Source organism: Oncorhynchus mykiss, chromosome 19 (genome assembly GCF_057628025.1).
Source record: "Oncorhynchus mykiss isolate SJ-2025 chromosome 19, ASM5762802v1, whole genome shotgun sequence".
In the NCBI taxonomy this organism is placed as follows: domain Eukaryota; kingdom Metazoa; phylum Chordata; class Actinopteri; order Salmoniformes; family Salmonidae; genus Oncorhynchus; species Oncorhynchus mykiss.
The window spans coordinates 48,391,568-48,405,343 of NC_143040.1; the positions used below are offsets into that span (position 1 = coordinate 48,391,568).

A 13,776-nucleotide genomic window follows, 5' to 3' on the forward strand; every position below is an offset into this window, starting at 1 on the left:
TTTGTGCCTTTTGAGAGTATACCTTTTGTTCTGGTGCTCTAATTCAAGTGACAGCATGTCGATCAAGATGCATGGAGCCCGCCCCCTTCATCCTTCCCCCCATTCCGCCACCCTCCCTGCTCCCTGGCCGTAGCAAGCAGCAGTGAAGACGAGGTAGTTTTGAAGCCGTGGCATTAATGATCTCATCTCAGCCTGATCTCCGCATCCTACAGAGGATCTTATGACCAACACAGGGATAAAGTAAAATAAACGACGGTACGTTGAATGTATTTATTTGTCAGGATTGATACGAAATATTTATTCCTGAAACTCTTATCAAATGTTAGTCTGGTGAGGCGGGGGGGGGGGGGCTAGCTAGCTATGTTAGCTACACATTTAGCTAGGTAGTTAAACCATTTTGTAAAGCAGAAGTATACACTCCAGTTTGAGAAGGGTAAGAAATTATGTAGTTGGAAAAAATGAAGTTTTGTAATTTGAAAACGGTGTCACAATGTATCCCAATTTTATCTCGATGAGTAGGAATTGGCTAGCTAGCTAGTTATTTCAAAATGGCCTCATCTCCATTGTCGCCCCAGCTTCCCTTTTGCTCGAACTAGACAAAGCATGCGGTGCAGCTACCAGAGAAGGCCACTAGCGATTGCAATGGGTGCAATGTAAATAACTGATTTAATTTTGTAAATTAATTTTTTTATTAACCTATTATGAATTGCAGGATGCACCCTCGCACTGTTGGGTAGTCAGATAATTTCTCCATTGAAATAACCATAAGCGGCCGTGGAAATATCGACGTCAGTACTGTGGGGGAGGGGAGCCAATTCCTAGGTGGAGCCATAGACGAGGAGGAGGATCTCTGGTGGAGCTGTTGCTCTTTGAAGTTTAGTGGTGTAAACTGAGACATAACACAGGGTACTTGCAACAAGCACAGGATTGAGGTTCCCTCCTTACATGAGGCACTGACAGACTAATTGATTGGAGTAATCAGCAAAAGACAACCTTGAAGTGTTGTATGTTGTCTTGACCTATGTTTTGTTTTTATAGCCACATTAACCTATTTGATCCTTTTTTCCATGGATATCGGCCTAACAGATTTGTATTGAACAGTCCTTTTTAGGTTTGCAGTGTTTTATAAGGAGCAATAAGGCCCCATCCTCGCACCAGTAACTCATTCTTGTCACATCATAATGATTGCACCTCTTTTTCCTTGTTTTCAGATATCCAATCAGCTAGACTTCCTTAGTAGAAACCTGTTGTTTGTGGGGATTGGTGAATTAACATGAACACAGTGTTGTTGTTACTTGTGTAGTATTTTGCTTCTTAGTTAGAATTCATCCTTTGTTTTTGACAGGCTTCACTAAGGTAAAAAAAAACAACAACAAAAAACAGAGAGAGTACATTCATATGTCTGCCTCACATTTATTTTTATTTTTAATAGGGTACCTGGCAACGCCCCTCATGAATTGGACTAGAACATTTGCAGCTATGTAAATACCATTTGGGTTCTAGCAACTTGGAACACACAAACGTTTGCTGAAGTTTGCATGTTTTCTTGTACTTCAGAGGTTTGTGTCAAAAACCTACTGTTCATACATTTTATCTGTGGTCTGATGCAGGTCCCTTTGCAGTGTTCAGTTGTTGCAGTTAAAATAATCTTACTTTTCAGTAAGGGCACCAGTCCAATTGTGCGACAGAGTATTTCATCATAGTTTATTTATGGATAAAGTCTGCATTCAAGTTAGGTTCATTAACACAGTCAAAGCACTCTTCTGGTTACTTCCAATGGTAAAAATATACAGTAAATGCAAGTGTCACCTTGTGATAGCATTTGTTGCTCCAGTGGTAAGATGTCCACTAGGATAGGACCGAAGCTAAATGTTCTCCCCTGGCCAGACTGATTGATTGTGCCCCTGTGATGTCCACAGTGTACCCCTACAGCTCTAGAATAGATACAATACATTGCTAATTAGGAATGCTGCATAAGTTGCTATTATCAACTGTGTGCTTTTTTGCTATCAGCAAGTATAGTGTTAAAATAATCTATACTGAACAAAAATATAAACGCAACATGTAAAGTGTTTGTCCCAGTTTTCATGAGCTGTAATAAAAGATCCCAGAAATGTTCCAAATGCACAAAAAGCTTATTTATCTCCAATTTTGTGCACACATTTCTTTACATCCCTGTTAGTGAGCATTTCTCCTGGCAGGTGTGGCATATCAATAAGCTGATTAAACAACATGGTCATTACACAGGTGCACCTTGTGCTGGGGACAATAAAAGGCCACTCTAAAATGTGCAGTTTTGTCACACAACACAATGCCACAGATGTCTCAGATTTGAGGGAGCGTGCAATTGGCATTCTGAATACAGTCATGTCCACCAGAGCTGTTGCCAGAGAATGTAATGTTAATTTCTCTACCATAAGCCGCCTCAACGTTGTTGTAGAGAATTTGGCAGTATGCCCAACCGCAGACCACGTGTAACCACGCCAGACAGCTGACAGCTGATAAAACAGGATAGTTTCTGTCTGTAATAAAGCCCTTTTTTTGGGAAAAACTCATTCTGATTGGCTGCCAGGCTGCACCCCTGTCCAGTCATGTGAAATACATAGATTAGGGACAAATTCATTTTTTCTATTGACTGATTTCATTATATGAACTGTAACTCCGAATTTTTTTTGCATGTTGCGTTTATATTTTTCGATCAGTATATTGACTAAAAAATGTTTGTTGTTTTGAAACTGTCTCTTGTCTGTTTTAGTTTTCTTTATTGCATACTTACCTCCTGTTTTTATATCCTTTGTTGCTTCGTGGATGGTTGATCCACGTAGCAGAGTAGTAACGCCAATCAATGCCCTACCCAGAGCTCTCTGAGGGGACGCATACCCTTACAGAAGTTCCTTTGTTTTAGTCTTATGGGAAATGTAGTCACACCAGGCTCATGTCCTGTGTTCTCTCCCTACTCTGCTCTCCCCGGCTTGTTTGTCCCTTGGAGCCAGCAGCCGACCCTGTTGTTTTGAGGCAAGTCTTCTGATATCTTCTCATTCAGGCAGAGATACAGCATCGGGAAGGTTAATGTTAACTTTTCCTCCTTTCCCTGTAATGACATTCTAGCAGTTCTAGTTTTCGGAGCATGGTGTGTGCATATCTCAAACACAATATCACATTAAACCTGTGTGGTTTCATTTGACTTTTCTTACCCAGTATGTGTCCTGTTCTCTTTTGTACTACCGGAGTGAAGTTGTTAACTCACTTTTGCCCATAATTAGGAGATGTCTGACGACAGGTGGCAGTGGGGTGGGATGGTGTGTGTACATGAGCTGATTGTGTTTTTTTGAGAAAAATCTGACCTGTCCTGACTTTGACCGCAGTGATGGCAGGTGGTTGGTAACATGCTGTATTTTCGGTGGTTCAGTGGGTCTGTTAAAAGTGTGGTTGTTCCGCCCAGCAGGAGCCTTGCTTCAGACTGGCCTAAAATGGGCAGAAAGGGTGCAGAACAAAAGCTGCTTGTTGCTTGTACAAAAGTACTGAAGCGCTGCAGCCGGGACCAAGCTGCTATGCTAATGCCTGTGCCTCTCAACAGGAAAGGTATAGCAAACTTTCAGAAAAACAACAAGCCATTTATACTGTAGGCCACTACATGAATATTTAGCTAACCTAGAGATTCTTCATCACAGAATTCTCTTACCAATTGAAATTTAGCTTATCACCTTAATAGTTTGTCCTTATGCCACACACTTCAAACATAACACCACACATAAGTTCATTCATTTTTAGAATGTACTTTTGATAAGTAAAATTCTGCAAAACAACAGTCTTTCATGATACCATCTGTGTTTGTGTCAGAATGGTAACATTTTTGTGACAGATTTTTCATCAATAACACTCTCCGTCTCCCCTCACCCCAGAGAGCCAAAATGTTCCCGAAGGGCACGAAGCGCAAGTTTTCTGACTCCGGGGATGAACCTGCGGCAGGCGGTGAGGATGTAAACCAGCCGAGTTCGGTGGCCGTAAGGATGCTGTCATCCTACAGCCTGCAGCGGCAGTCCCTGCTGGACATGTCCCTAATCAAGCTGCAGCTGTGCCACATGCTGGTGGAGCCCAACCTGTGCCGTTCAGTGCTGATTGCCAACACGGTGAGGCAGATCCAGGAGGAGATGACCCAGGACGGCACCTGGCAGATCATGACCCAGGCCCTGAGTGCTGCCAACGCTGCTGCCCAGTGCTCTGCAGACCGCCTGGTGGCCACCGAGGTGCTGTGTCGGCAGACCGAGGCAACCCAGGGGGAGCAGGTACTCAAGCCCTTCCCAGCGGTGGGGTCAGAGGGTTGCCCTGCAGAAGAAGAGGAGGAGGTGGTAGTGGAGGAGGAGGGCGAGGGGGGGGTGACCATGTCCACGGTTTCCCCCCAAGCCCCAACCTCCTACCTGCCAGGCACCTTTGGCATGGACCCCTGCTGGGAAGAGGAAAATGGTGAAGATGAGGAGGAAGATGAGGACAGTGAGGAGTGTGGGTCTGGTTCGGAGGAGGGAGACAGTGACAGGCTTGTGGAGGACTCCAGGACAGCAGAGCAGGTCTTTGGCACGTTCGAGATCAAAAACCCTGCGCCCAGCCCCGACCCTGCCCTGGAGGAACTGTTTTCAGATGTGGATGCGTCCTATTACGACCTTGACACGGTGCTGACAGGCATGCAGAGTGCGCCTAAGATGGGGCCCTACGACCTCCTGGAGAGCCTGTCCTCCCATGGGCCCTCACCCCTCAGCTCTAGCACCAGCTGCCGATCAGACCTCAATGAACTGGACCACATCATGGAGATCATAGTGGGCTCCTGAGAAACAACACATTGCCATTCATACAGACTTGGTAGACTCTTTACAGACAATGCACATGGTGCGTACATGGATATGGTGTTATTATTATACATTCAGACGTTGAGGGTTTATGAAATCAATAACTTATTCAGTGTTACCACATGCAGGTGTGCATCTGTTAGTGGGCAGAGATTACAGCATATACCATTATGATTTTTCTTATTTACATACTTTTCTATGTTTCCTTTTATCATACAATCTATTTTTTCCAGTTTTGTTTTAATTTATTGTTATGTATGGACTGAAGAACAATGTCATTACACTACACAAGAATAGAGACCGGAACATCCAAACCTTTGAAGCAATGTATATTTTCCTAAAGACTAAAACAAATATTAGTGAAATAGATGTATATTGTACGTATATATGTATATTGAAATATATTTTTTGCAACATACAGTTTGGGAAATGTACCAGTATGACTACATCTAATCCCCCCCTTTTATTTTTAATCTGACAGAGATTTTGAAATGTTAATGTAGCCCGATTCGACCAGTCTTCCTATGGTTTGGAATCAAGTCTCAAGACAGGGACCGTCCTGCTTTTTCAGGCACATTTTTTTCCCCCCGCTTGATTTGAATCCGTCTCTTACGACCTAGACTAGATTTGTTCAAGTATTAACAGAAACTCTTGCTTGATATCAGCATTAAGAAGCCATATTTTCTGATATTTGTGTTATTACAAATTGAGAATAATGGGTTGACCCATTAAGTTATTACTTTTTAATTTATTTAATTTATTAAATAGACACAAACATGCCAAGTTGCTTTTAACTGAATCGTGTAGACCCATGTGATATATTTTATATATCACAAGGGTCTACCGAACACCCCCCCTTTTTTCTTCAAAAATAACTATGGGCCTGGGTTTACTATTCACTATGCAGTTCATTTGTGAAATGATATTTTGTACAGAATTCATCCATAGAAATGTCAATGTTTTTTTTTCTTTTTCCATTTTTTTGGGATGTACAAGCAACTGCCATTCTAAAGATTTTTCAAAATGTCTTATCATGATTAAGAGATTACTCAGGCAAACCGTATCAGTTAAATCCGACAGTATTACTCCGGTCATTACTACCACAACACTCCTCTGAATGATGTCACTCTGCTTCAAACAGGAGCTAGAATTTCAACCATTGTAAAGTATATGCATTTTTATATTAATAAAAAATGTAGCATCTTTGTAAATATTTTTTATAATAAAAGGTGCAAAGTTAATTGTCATTTATTTTATTTTTTAACTAGATAAAATGTATCTGTTAGTTTAAGGATCAACCCTTTTTTTTCAATTTTCACCTAAAATGACATACCCATATCTAACTGCCTGTAGCTCAGGACCTGAAGCAAGGATATGCATTTTCTTGATACCATTTGAAAGGAAACACTTTGAAGTTTGTGGAAATATGAAATGAATATAGGAGAATGTAACGCAAAGAAAAAAACATGCGTTTTAATTTTTTTTGTACCATCTTTGAAATGGAAGAGAAAGGCCATAATGTATTATTGCAGCACATGCGCAATATAGAATTTGGCCACTAGAAGGCAGTAGTGTATGAGCAAAGATTTAGACTGATCCAATGAACATGTTCAGAATGTTGTATCAAGACAGCCCAAATGTGCCTAATTGGTTTATTGATACATTTTCAAGTTCATAATTGTGCGCTCTCAAACAATAGCATGGTATTCTTTCACTGTAATAGCTACTGTAAATTGGACAGTGTAGTTATGTCTAAAATTATTGTTAATCTATCTGATATGGGCAGAAAGGTATGTCCTGGGATTTTTTGTTTGTTACTTACAACCTCATGCTAATCACATTAGCCTATGTTAGCTCAACTGTCCTGTGGGGGGACACCAATCCCGTAGAGGTTATTAAAGGTAAACTAAGTTCAAGGTATTGTGTTTGATGTGAAGTTGGTGAAAGACACTAAGATGTCCAATGTGCATACCAATCAGTGGACAAACAACAAAATGTAAACAATTGAGAAAATGCACACCATAATATTTTCACATGCAAATACCACTTGGTTTCTATGGCATACAGTGCTTTCGGGAAGTATTCAGACCCCTTGACTTTTTCTACATTTTGTTACCTTACAGCCTTATTCTAAAATGGATTAAATCTACACACAATACCCCATAATGACAAAGCAAAAACAGGTTTTTAGAAATGTTTGTAAAAACTCTGGAAATATCACATTGACATAAATATTCAGAACCTTTACTCGGTACTTTGTTAAAGCACATTTGGCAGCGATTACAGCCTGGAGTCTTATTGGGTATGACGCTACAAGCTTGGCACACCTGTATTTGGGGAGCATCTCCCATTCTTCTCTGCAGACCCTCTAAAGCGCTGTCAGGTTGGATGGGGAGTGTTGCTGTACAGCTATTTTCAGGTCTCCAGAGATGTTCGATCGGGTTCAAGTCTGGGCTCTGGCTGGGCCACTTGAGGACATTCAGAGACTTGTCCCGAAGCCACTCCTGCGTTGTCTTGTTTGTGTGCTTATGGTTGTTGTCCTGTTGGAAGGGGAACCTTCACCCCAGTCTGAGGTCCAGAGTGCTCTGGAGCAGATCTTCATCAAGGATCTCTCTTTACTCTGCTCCGTTCATCTTTCCCTCTATTCATCTTCCCTAAATCCCAGTCCCTGCTGCTTAAAAACATCCCCACAGCATGTTGCTGCCACCACCATGCTTCACATTAGGGATGGTGCCAGACATGATGCTTGGCCTTCAGGCCAAAGAGTTCTAAATTGGTTTCATCAGACCAGAGAATCTTGTTTCTCATGGTCTGAGTCCTTTAGTTGCCTATTGACAAACTCCAAGTGGGCTGCCGTGCCTTTTACTGAGGAGTGGCTTTCGTCTGGCCACTACCATAAAGGCCTGATTGGTGGAGTGCAGCGGAGATGGTTGTTCTTCTGGAAGGATCTCCCATCTCCACAGAGGAACTCTGGAGCCCTGTCAGTGACCATCGGGTTCTTGTTGCCCTCCCTGACCAAGGCCTTTCTCCCCCGATTGCTCAGTTTGGCCAGGTGGCCAGCTCTAGGAAGTCTCTTGGTAATTCCAAACATCTTCCATTTAAGAATGATGGAGGCCACTGTGTTCTTGGGGACCTTCATTGCTGCAGACATTATTTGGTACCCTTCCCCAGATTTGTGCCTCGACACTATCCTGTCTCGGAGCTCTACGGACAATTCCTTCGACCTGGCTTTGTTTTTGCTCTGACATGCACTGTCAACTGTGGGACCTTATATAGACAGGTGTGTGCCTTTCCAATCACGTCCAATGAATGGAATTTACCACAGGTGGACTTTAATCAAGCTGTAGAAACATCTCAAGGATGATCAATGGAAACAGATGCACCTGAGCTCAATTTTGAGTCTCATAGCAAAGGTTCTGAATACTTATGTAAATGTGGTATTTCTGTTTTTTGAAATGTCTAAACCTGTTTTTGCTGTGTCATGGTGTTTTTATTTTATTCAATCAATTTTAGAATAAGGCTGTAACATAATAAATTGTGGAAAAAGGGAAGGGGTCTGAATACTTTGTGAATGCACCGTATCTGTAGTGCTCAATAAATTATTTTCCATGAGAACAACATTACACTTCTTTACAAATTATGTGAAACTACATAATTTGTACAGTAAGTTAATGACGACAAAAATATGAACACTGGGTCCTCCTTAGATTTTAGTTATTGATGGCATATTCTTACAAATAGTCATTGAAATGACTAAATCATATTGAAATATACAAAAACACATTGATCTCAAAGTATGTTCTTATTAATTCCTCTCCTTCAAGGTTATCATGTACATTTCACCTTCACAATTACAATAGGCCTTTGTCCTTACATGGCTGTTCATGGTCCCTTCGACCACAATAGTTATTTTCTCATAAGGAACATTTATGTTACATTGTATGAGTGCCTTCAGAAAGTATTTCCACCCCTTTTACACATTTTGTTATGTTCAAATGGGAGAAAAATGTATTTAATTGTCCTTTTTTTTTGTCAACGAACCCCTCACAATACTCTGTAATTGGGGTGGCAGGTAGCCTACTGGTTAGTGTGTTGGACTAGTAACCGAAAGTTTACAAGATCAAATCCCTGAGCCGACAAGGTAAAAATCTCTCATTCTGCCCCTGAACAAGGCAGTTAACCCACTGTTCCTAGGCCATCATTGAAAATAAGAATTTGTTCTTAACTAACATGCCTAGTTAAATAAAGGTAAAAAAAAAATACATTTCAGGCTTCAAACATAAAGATATAAAACTGTATTTTTTTGTGAAGAATCAACAACAAGTGGGACACAATCATGAAGTGGAACGACATTTATTGGATATTTCAAACTTTTTTAACAAATCAAAAACTGAAAAATTGGGCGTGCAAAATTATTCAGCCCCTTTACTTTCAGTGCAGCAAACTCTCTCCAGAAGTTCAGTGAGGATCTCTGAATGATCCAATGTTGACCTAAATGACTAATGATGATAAATACAATCCACCTGTGTGTAATCAAGTCTCCGTATAAATGCACCTGCACTGTGATAGTCTCAGAGGTCCGTTAAAAGCGCAGAGAGCATCATGAAGAACAAGGAACACACCAGGCAGGTCCGAGATACTGTTGTGAAGATGTTTAAAGCCGGATTTGGATACAAAAAGATTTCCCAAGCTTTAAACATCCCAAGGAGCACTGTGAAAGCGATAATATTGAAATGGAAGGAGTATCAGACCACTGCAAATCTACCAAGACCTGGCCGTCCCTCTAAACTTTCAGCTCATACAAGGAGAAGACTGATCAGAGATGCAGCCAAGAGGCCCATGATCACTCTGGATGAACTGCAGAGATCTACAGCTGAGGTGGGAGACTCTGTCCATAGGACAACAATCAGTCGTATATTGCACAAATCTGGCCTTTATGGAAGAGTGGCAAGAAGAAAGCCATTTCTTAAAGATATCCATAAAAAGTGTCGTTTAAAGTTTGCCACAAGCCACCTGGGAGACACACCAAACATGTGGAAGAAGGTGCTCTGGTCAGATGAAACCAAAATTGGAACTTTTTGGCAACAATGCAAAACGTTATGTTTGGCATAAAAGCAACACAGCTGAACACATCATCCCCACTGTCAAACATGGTGGTGGCAGCATCATGGTTTGGGCCTGCTTTTCTTCAGCAGGGACAGGGAAGATGGTTAAAATTGATGGGAAGATGGATGGAGCCAAATACAGGACCATTCTGGAAGAAAACCTGATGGAGTCTGCAAAAGACCTGAGACTGGGACAGAGATTTGTCTTCCAACAAGACAATGATCCAAAACATAAAGCAAAATCTACAATGGAATGGTTCAAAAATAAACATATCCAGGTGTTAGAATGGCCAAGTCAAAGTCCAGACCTGAATCCAATCGAGAATCTGTGGAAAGAACTGAAAACTGCTGTTCACAAATGCTCTCCATCCAACCTCACTGAGCTCGAGCTGTTTTGCAAGGAGGAATGGGAAAAAAATTCAGTCTCTCGATGTGCAAAACTGATAGAGACATACCCCAAGCGACTTACAGCTGTAATCGCAGCAAAAGGTGGCGCTACAAAGTATTAACTTAAGGGGGCTGAATAATTTTGCACGCCCAATTTTTCAGTTTTTGATTTGTTAAAAAAGTTTGAAATATCCAATAAATGTCGTTCCACTTCATGATTGTGTCCCACTTGTTGTTGATTCTTCACATAAAAATACAGTTTTATATCTTTATGTTTGAAGCCTGAAATGTGGCAAAAGGTCGCAAAGTTCAAGGGGGCCAAATACTTTCGCAAGGCACTGTACCTGGCCTCTCTGACTTGCCTTTGAATGATGTCCACCATGATTCCCTGCTTTGTGACAGTATTTGGGAGGAGGACGGGCCACTCACCTACCCAGGGTGTGCTGAAGGAAACGGCCTGGGTGTCTCCTCACCACACCATATTGCCTACATCTCCCTCTCAGGACAGCTCTTCTGGACACCCCAGATCCAAAGCCCCTTGGCACCCCTTTGCTCTTCTAAGAGCAAGACACCAAACTCCCTGGGCTGCCTCACAGACCTTTCCCCGGATGGCATCTTTGAGGACAAGGACACCTGCATGTACTACTCCTCTGATCTCCCCTCTGCCTGGGCCTGCTACCTGTCCTGATGGGCCAGTGGGATGGCCTCCTGGGGGAACGAGGGACTAAAGATGTGCTCCAGTTATCTCGGTCAGCACATTACAGCCGTGTCTGACCGACCTCAATGATCTGGACCACATTATGGAGATCCTGGTCAGCTCGTGATTCATGGGGGTCACATCAGGGGTCATCCTTGTTAAGGATCTGAACATCATCAGGATAACCTGATGGAGTCTGCAAAAGACCTGAGACTGGGACAGAGATTTGTCTTCCAACAAGACAATGATCCAAAACATAAAGCAAAATCTACAATGGAATGGTTCAAAAATAAACATATCCAGGTGTTAGAATGGCCAAGTCAAAGTCCAGACCTGAATCCAATCGAGAATCTGTGGAAAGAACTGAAAACTGCTGTTCACAAATGCTCTCCATCCAACCTCACTGAGCTCGAGCTGTTTTGCAAGGAGGAATGGGAAAAAAATTCAGTCTCTCGATGTGCAAAACTGATAGAGACATACCCCAAGCGACTTACAGCTGTAATCGCAGCAAAAGGTGGCGCTACAAAGTATTAACTTAAGGGGGCTGAATAATTTTGCACGCCCAATTTTTCAGTTTTTGATTTGTTAAAAAAGTTTGAAATATCCAATAAATGTCGTTCCACTTCATGATTGTGTCCCACTTGTTGTTGATTCTTCACATAAAAATACAGTTTTATATCTTTATGTTTGAAGCCTGAAATGTGGCAAAAGGTCGCAAAGTTCAAGGGGGCCAAATACTTTCGCAAGGCACTGTACCTGGCCTCTCTGACTTGCCTTTGAATGATGTCCACCATGATTCCCTGCTTTGTGACAGTATTTGGGAGGAGGACGGGCCACTCACCTACCCAGGGTGTGCTGAAGGAAACGGCCTGGGTGTCTCCTCACCACACCATATTGCCTACATCTCCCTCTCAGGACAGCTCTTCTGGACACCCCAGATCCAAAGCCCCTTGGCACCCCTTTGCTCTTCTAAGAGCAAGACACCAAACTCCCTGGGCTGCCTCACAGACCTTTCCCCGGATGGCATCTTTGAGGACAAGGACACCTGCATGTACTACTCCTCTGATCTCCCCTCTGCCTGGGCCTGCTACCTGTCCTGATGGGCCAGTGGGATGGCCTCCTGGGGGAACGAGGGACTAAAGATGTGCTCCAGTTATCTCGGTCAGCACATTACAGCCGTGTCTGACCGACCTCAATGATCTGGACCACATTATGGAGATCCTGGTCAGCTCGTGATTCATGGGGGTCACATCAGGGGTCATCCTTGTTAAGGATCTGAACATCATCAGGATAACCTGGCTTGGTCCGGTTAAGAATTGTAAATGACAATATATATTTTTTACAATATGGATAGTATTTTTGTCATAATACAATGGTTTTATTCAGGTGACGGAGACTTGTGTATCTACTGTGAACAGAATATTCCCTTTTTGAGGCAGTTAGTAGAATGCAAGAAAAATATGCACTCCCTGTAGAGCTTGTCTTGTTATATAATACCTCTTCTTGAAATTGTACATTATCTTTGCATTTAATCTAATTATTCCAATTCTACTTCTCTTGATCAGCACTGTACTTGTAAAGTCTGTCACACCCTGATCTGTCACCTGTCTTTGTACTTGTCTCCACCCTCCTCCAGTTGTCGCCCATATTCCCCATTATCCCCTGTGCATTTATATCTGTGTTCTCTGTTTGCCTGTTGCCTGTTCGTCTTGTCTTGTCAAGCCTACCAGTGTGTATTTCGTACTCCTGTTTTCTTGAGCCTGTTTTCTAGTTATGCTGGTTTTGATCATTCTGCCTGCCCTACTCTGCCTTGGACTACTGACCTCTGCCTGCCCAAGACCTGTCGTTTGCCTGCCCCGTTTTATAATAAATGTCATATTTGAACTGTCTGCATCTGGGTCTTATCCTGAGACGTGATAATATTGAGTTATTCTGTATAATCAAAGGAAGTTCCTTGTTCTCATATCAACCACTTTTCCCTTTAAAAAAGAATGCCTTAAAGACTTAAAATAGTTATGTAGAAATGTAGTATTTGAGTTACAATAAGGAAAGTTAGCAAATATATCCATCCAGCTGAGCAGTGAGAGGCTTCCTCCAGTGGCAGACTGGGACAAAAATTAGGCCCTGGCATTTGAGACTCAACAGCCCACATCACCGCTGACACCATATATGCTGTGCCTTTTTTGCCTCCCTGTTGTGCAGTTTTCCTCTGCATCATCTCTGCTCTCACTCTGTCTGTCTGTGCTTCTTCTTGTTCTCCTCTATCACTCTGTCTGTCTGCCTGTCACTCCTAAGTATTAATAGCTATTATGCTGATCAAAAATATAAATGCAACATGCAACAATTTCAAAGATTTTACTGAGTTACAGTTCATATAAGGAACATAGACAATTTAAATAAATTCATATGGCCCTAATCTATAGATTTCACATGACTGGGAATACAGATATGTTGGTCACAGATTACTGAAAAAAATGGGCCTCAGAATTTCATCACGGTATCTCTGTGCATTCAAATTGCTATCGATAAAGTGCAATTGTGTTTGTTGTCCGTAGCATATGCCTGCCCATAGCATAACCCCACCGCCACCATGGGGCACTCTGTTCACAATGTTGACATCAGCAAACCGCTCACCCACATGATGCCATACACGTGTTCTGCGGTTGTGAGGTCGGTTGGACGTACTGCCAAATTCTCTAAAACGACGTAGGAGGCGGCTTAGGGTAGAGAAATTAACATGACATTT

General features: G+C 42.1%; 1 protein-coding gene across 2 annotated transcripts; it reads left to right on the forward strand.

The window, feature by feature from the left end:
• Positions 1–48: 48 nt before the first annotated feature.
• LOC110497806 (cell division cycle-associated protein 4) lies at positions 49–6,082 on the forward strand. Of its 2 annotated transcripts, XM_021574184.3 has the most exons (3): positions 90–255; positions 3,446–3,582; positions 3,903–6,082. In XM_021574184.3, exon 3 carries the CDS (start codon positions 3,912–3,914, stop codon positions 4,821–4,823), a length of 912 nt encoding a protein of 303 aa, XP_021429859.1. In that variant the 5' UTR covers positions 90–255; positions 3,446–3,582; positions 3,903–3,911; the 3' UTR covers positions 4,824–6,082. The 2 variants fall into 2 exon arrangements, with proteins under 2 accessions (XP_021429860.1, XP_021429859.1); XM_021574185.3 differs by lacking the exon at positions 3,446–3,582 and having other exon boundaries at positions 49–255.
• Positions 6,083–13,776: the final 7,694 nt, after the last annotated feature.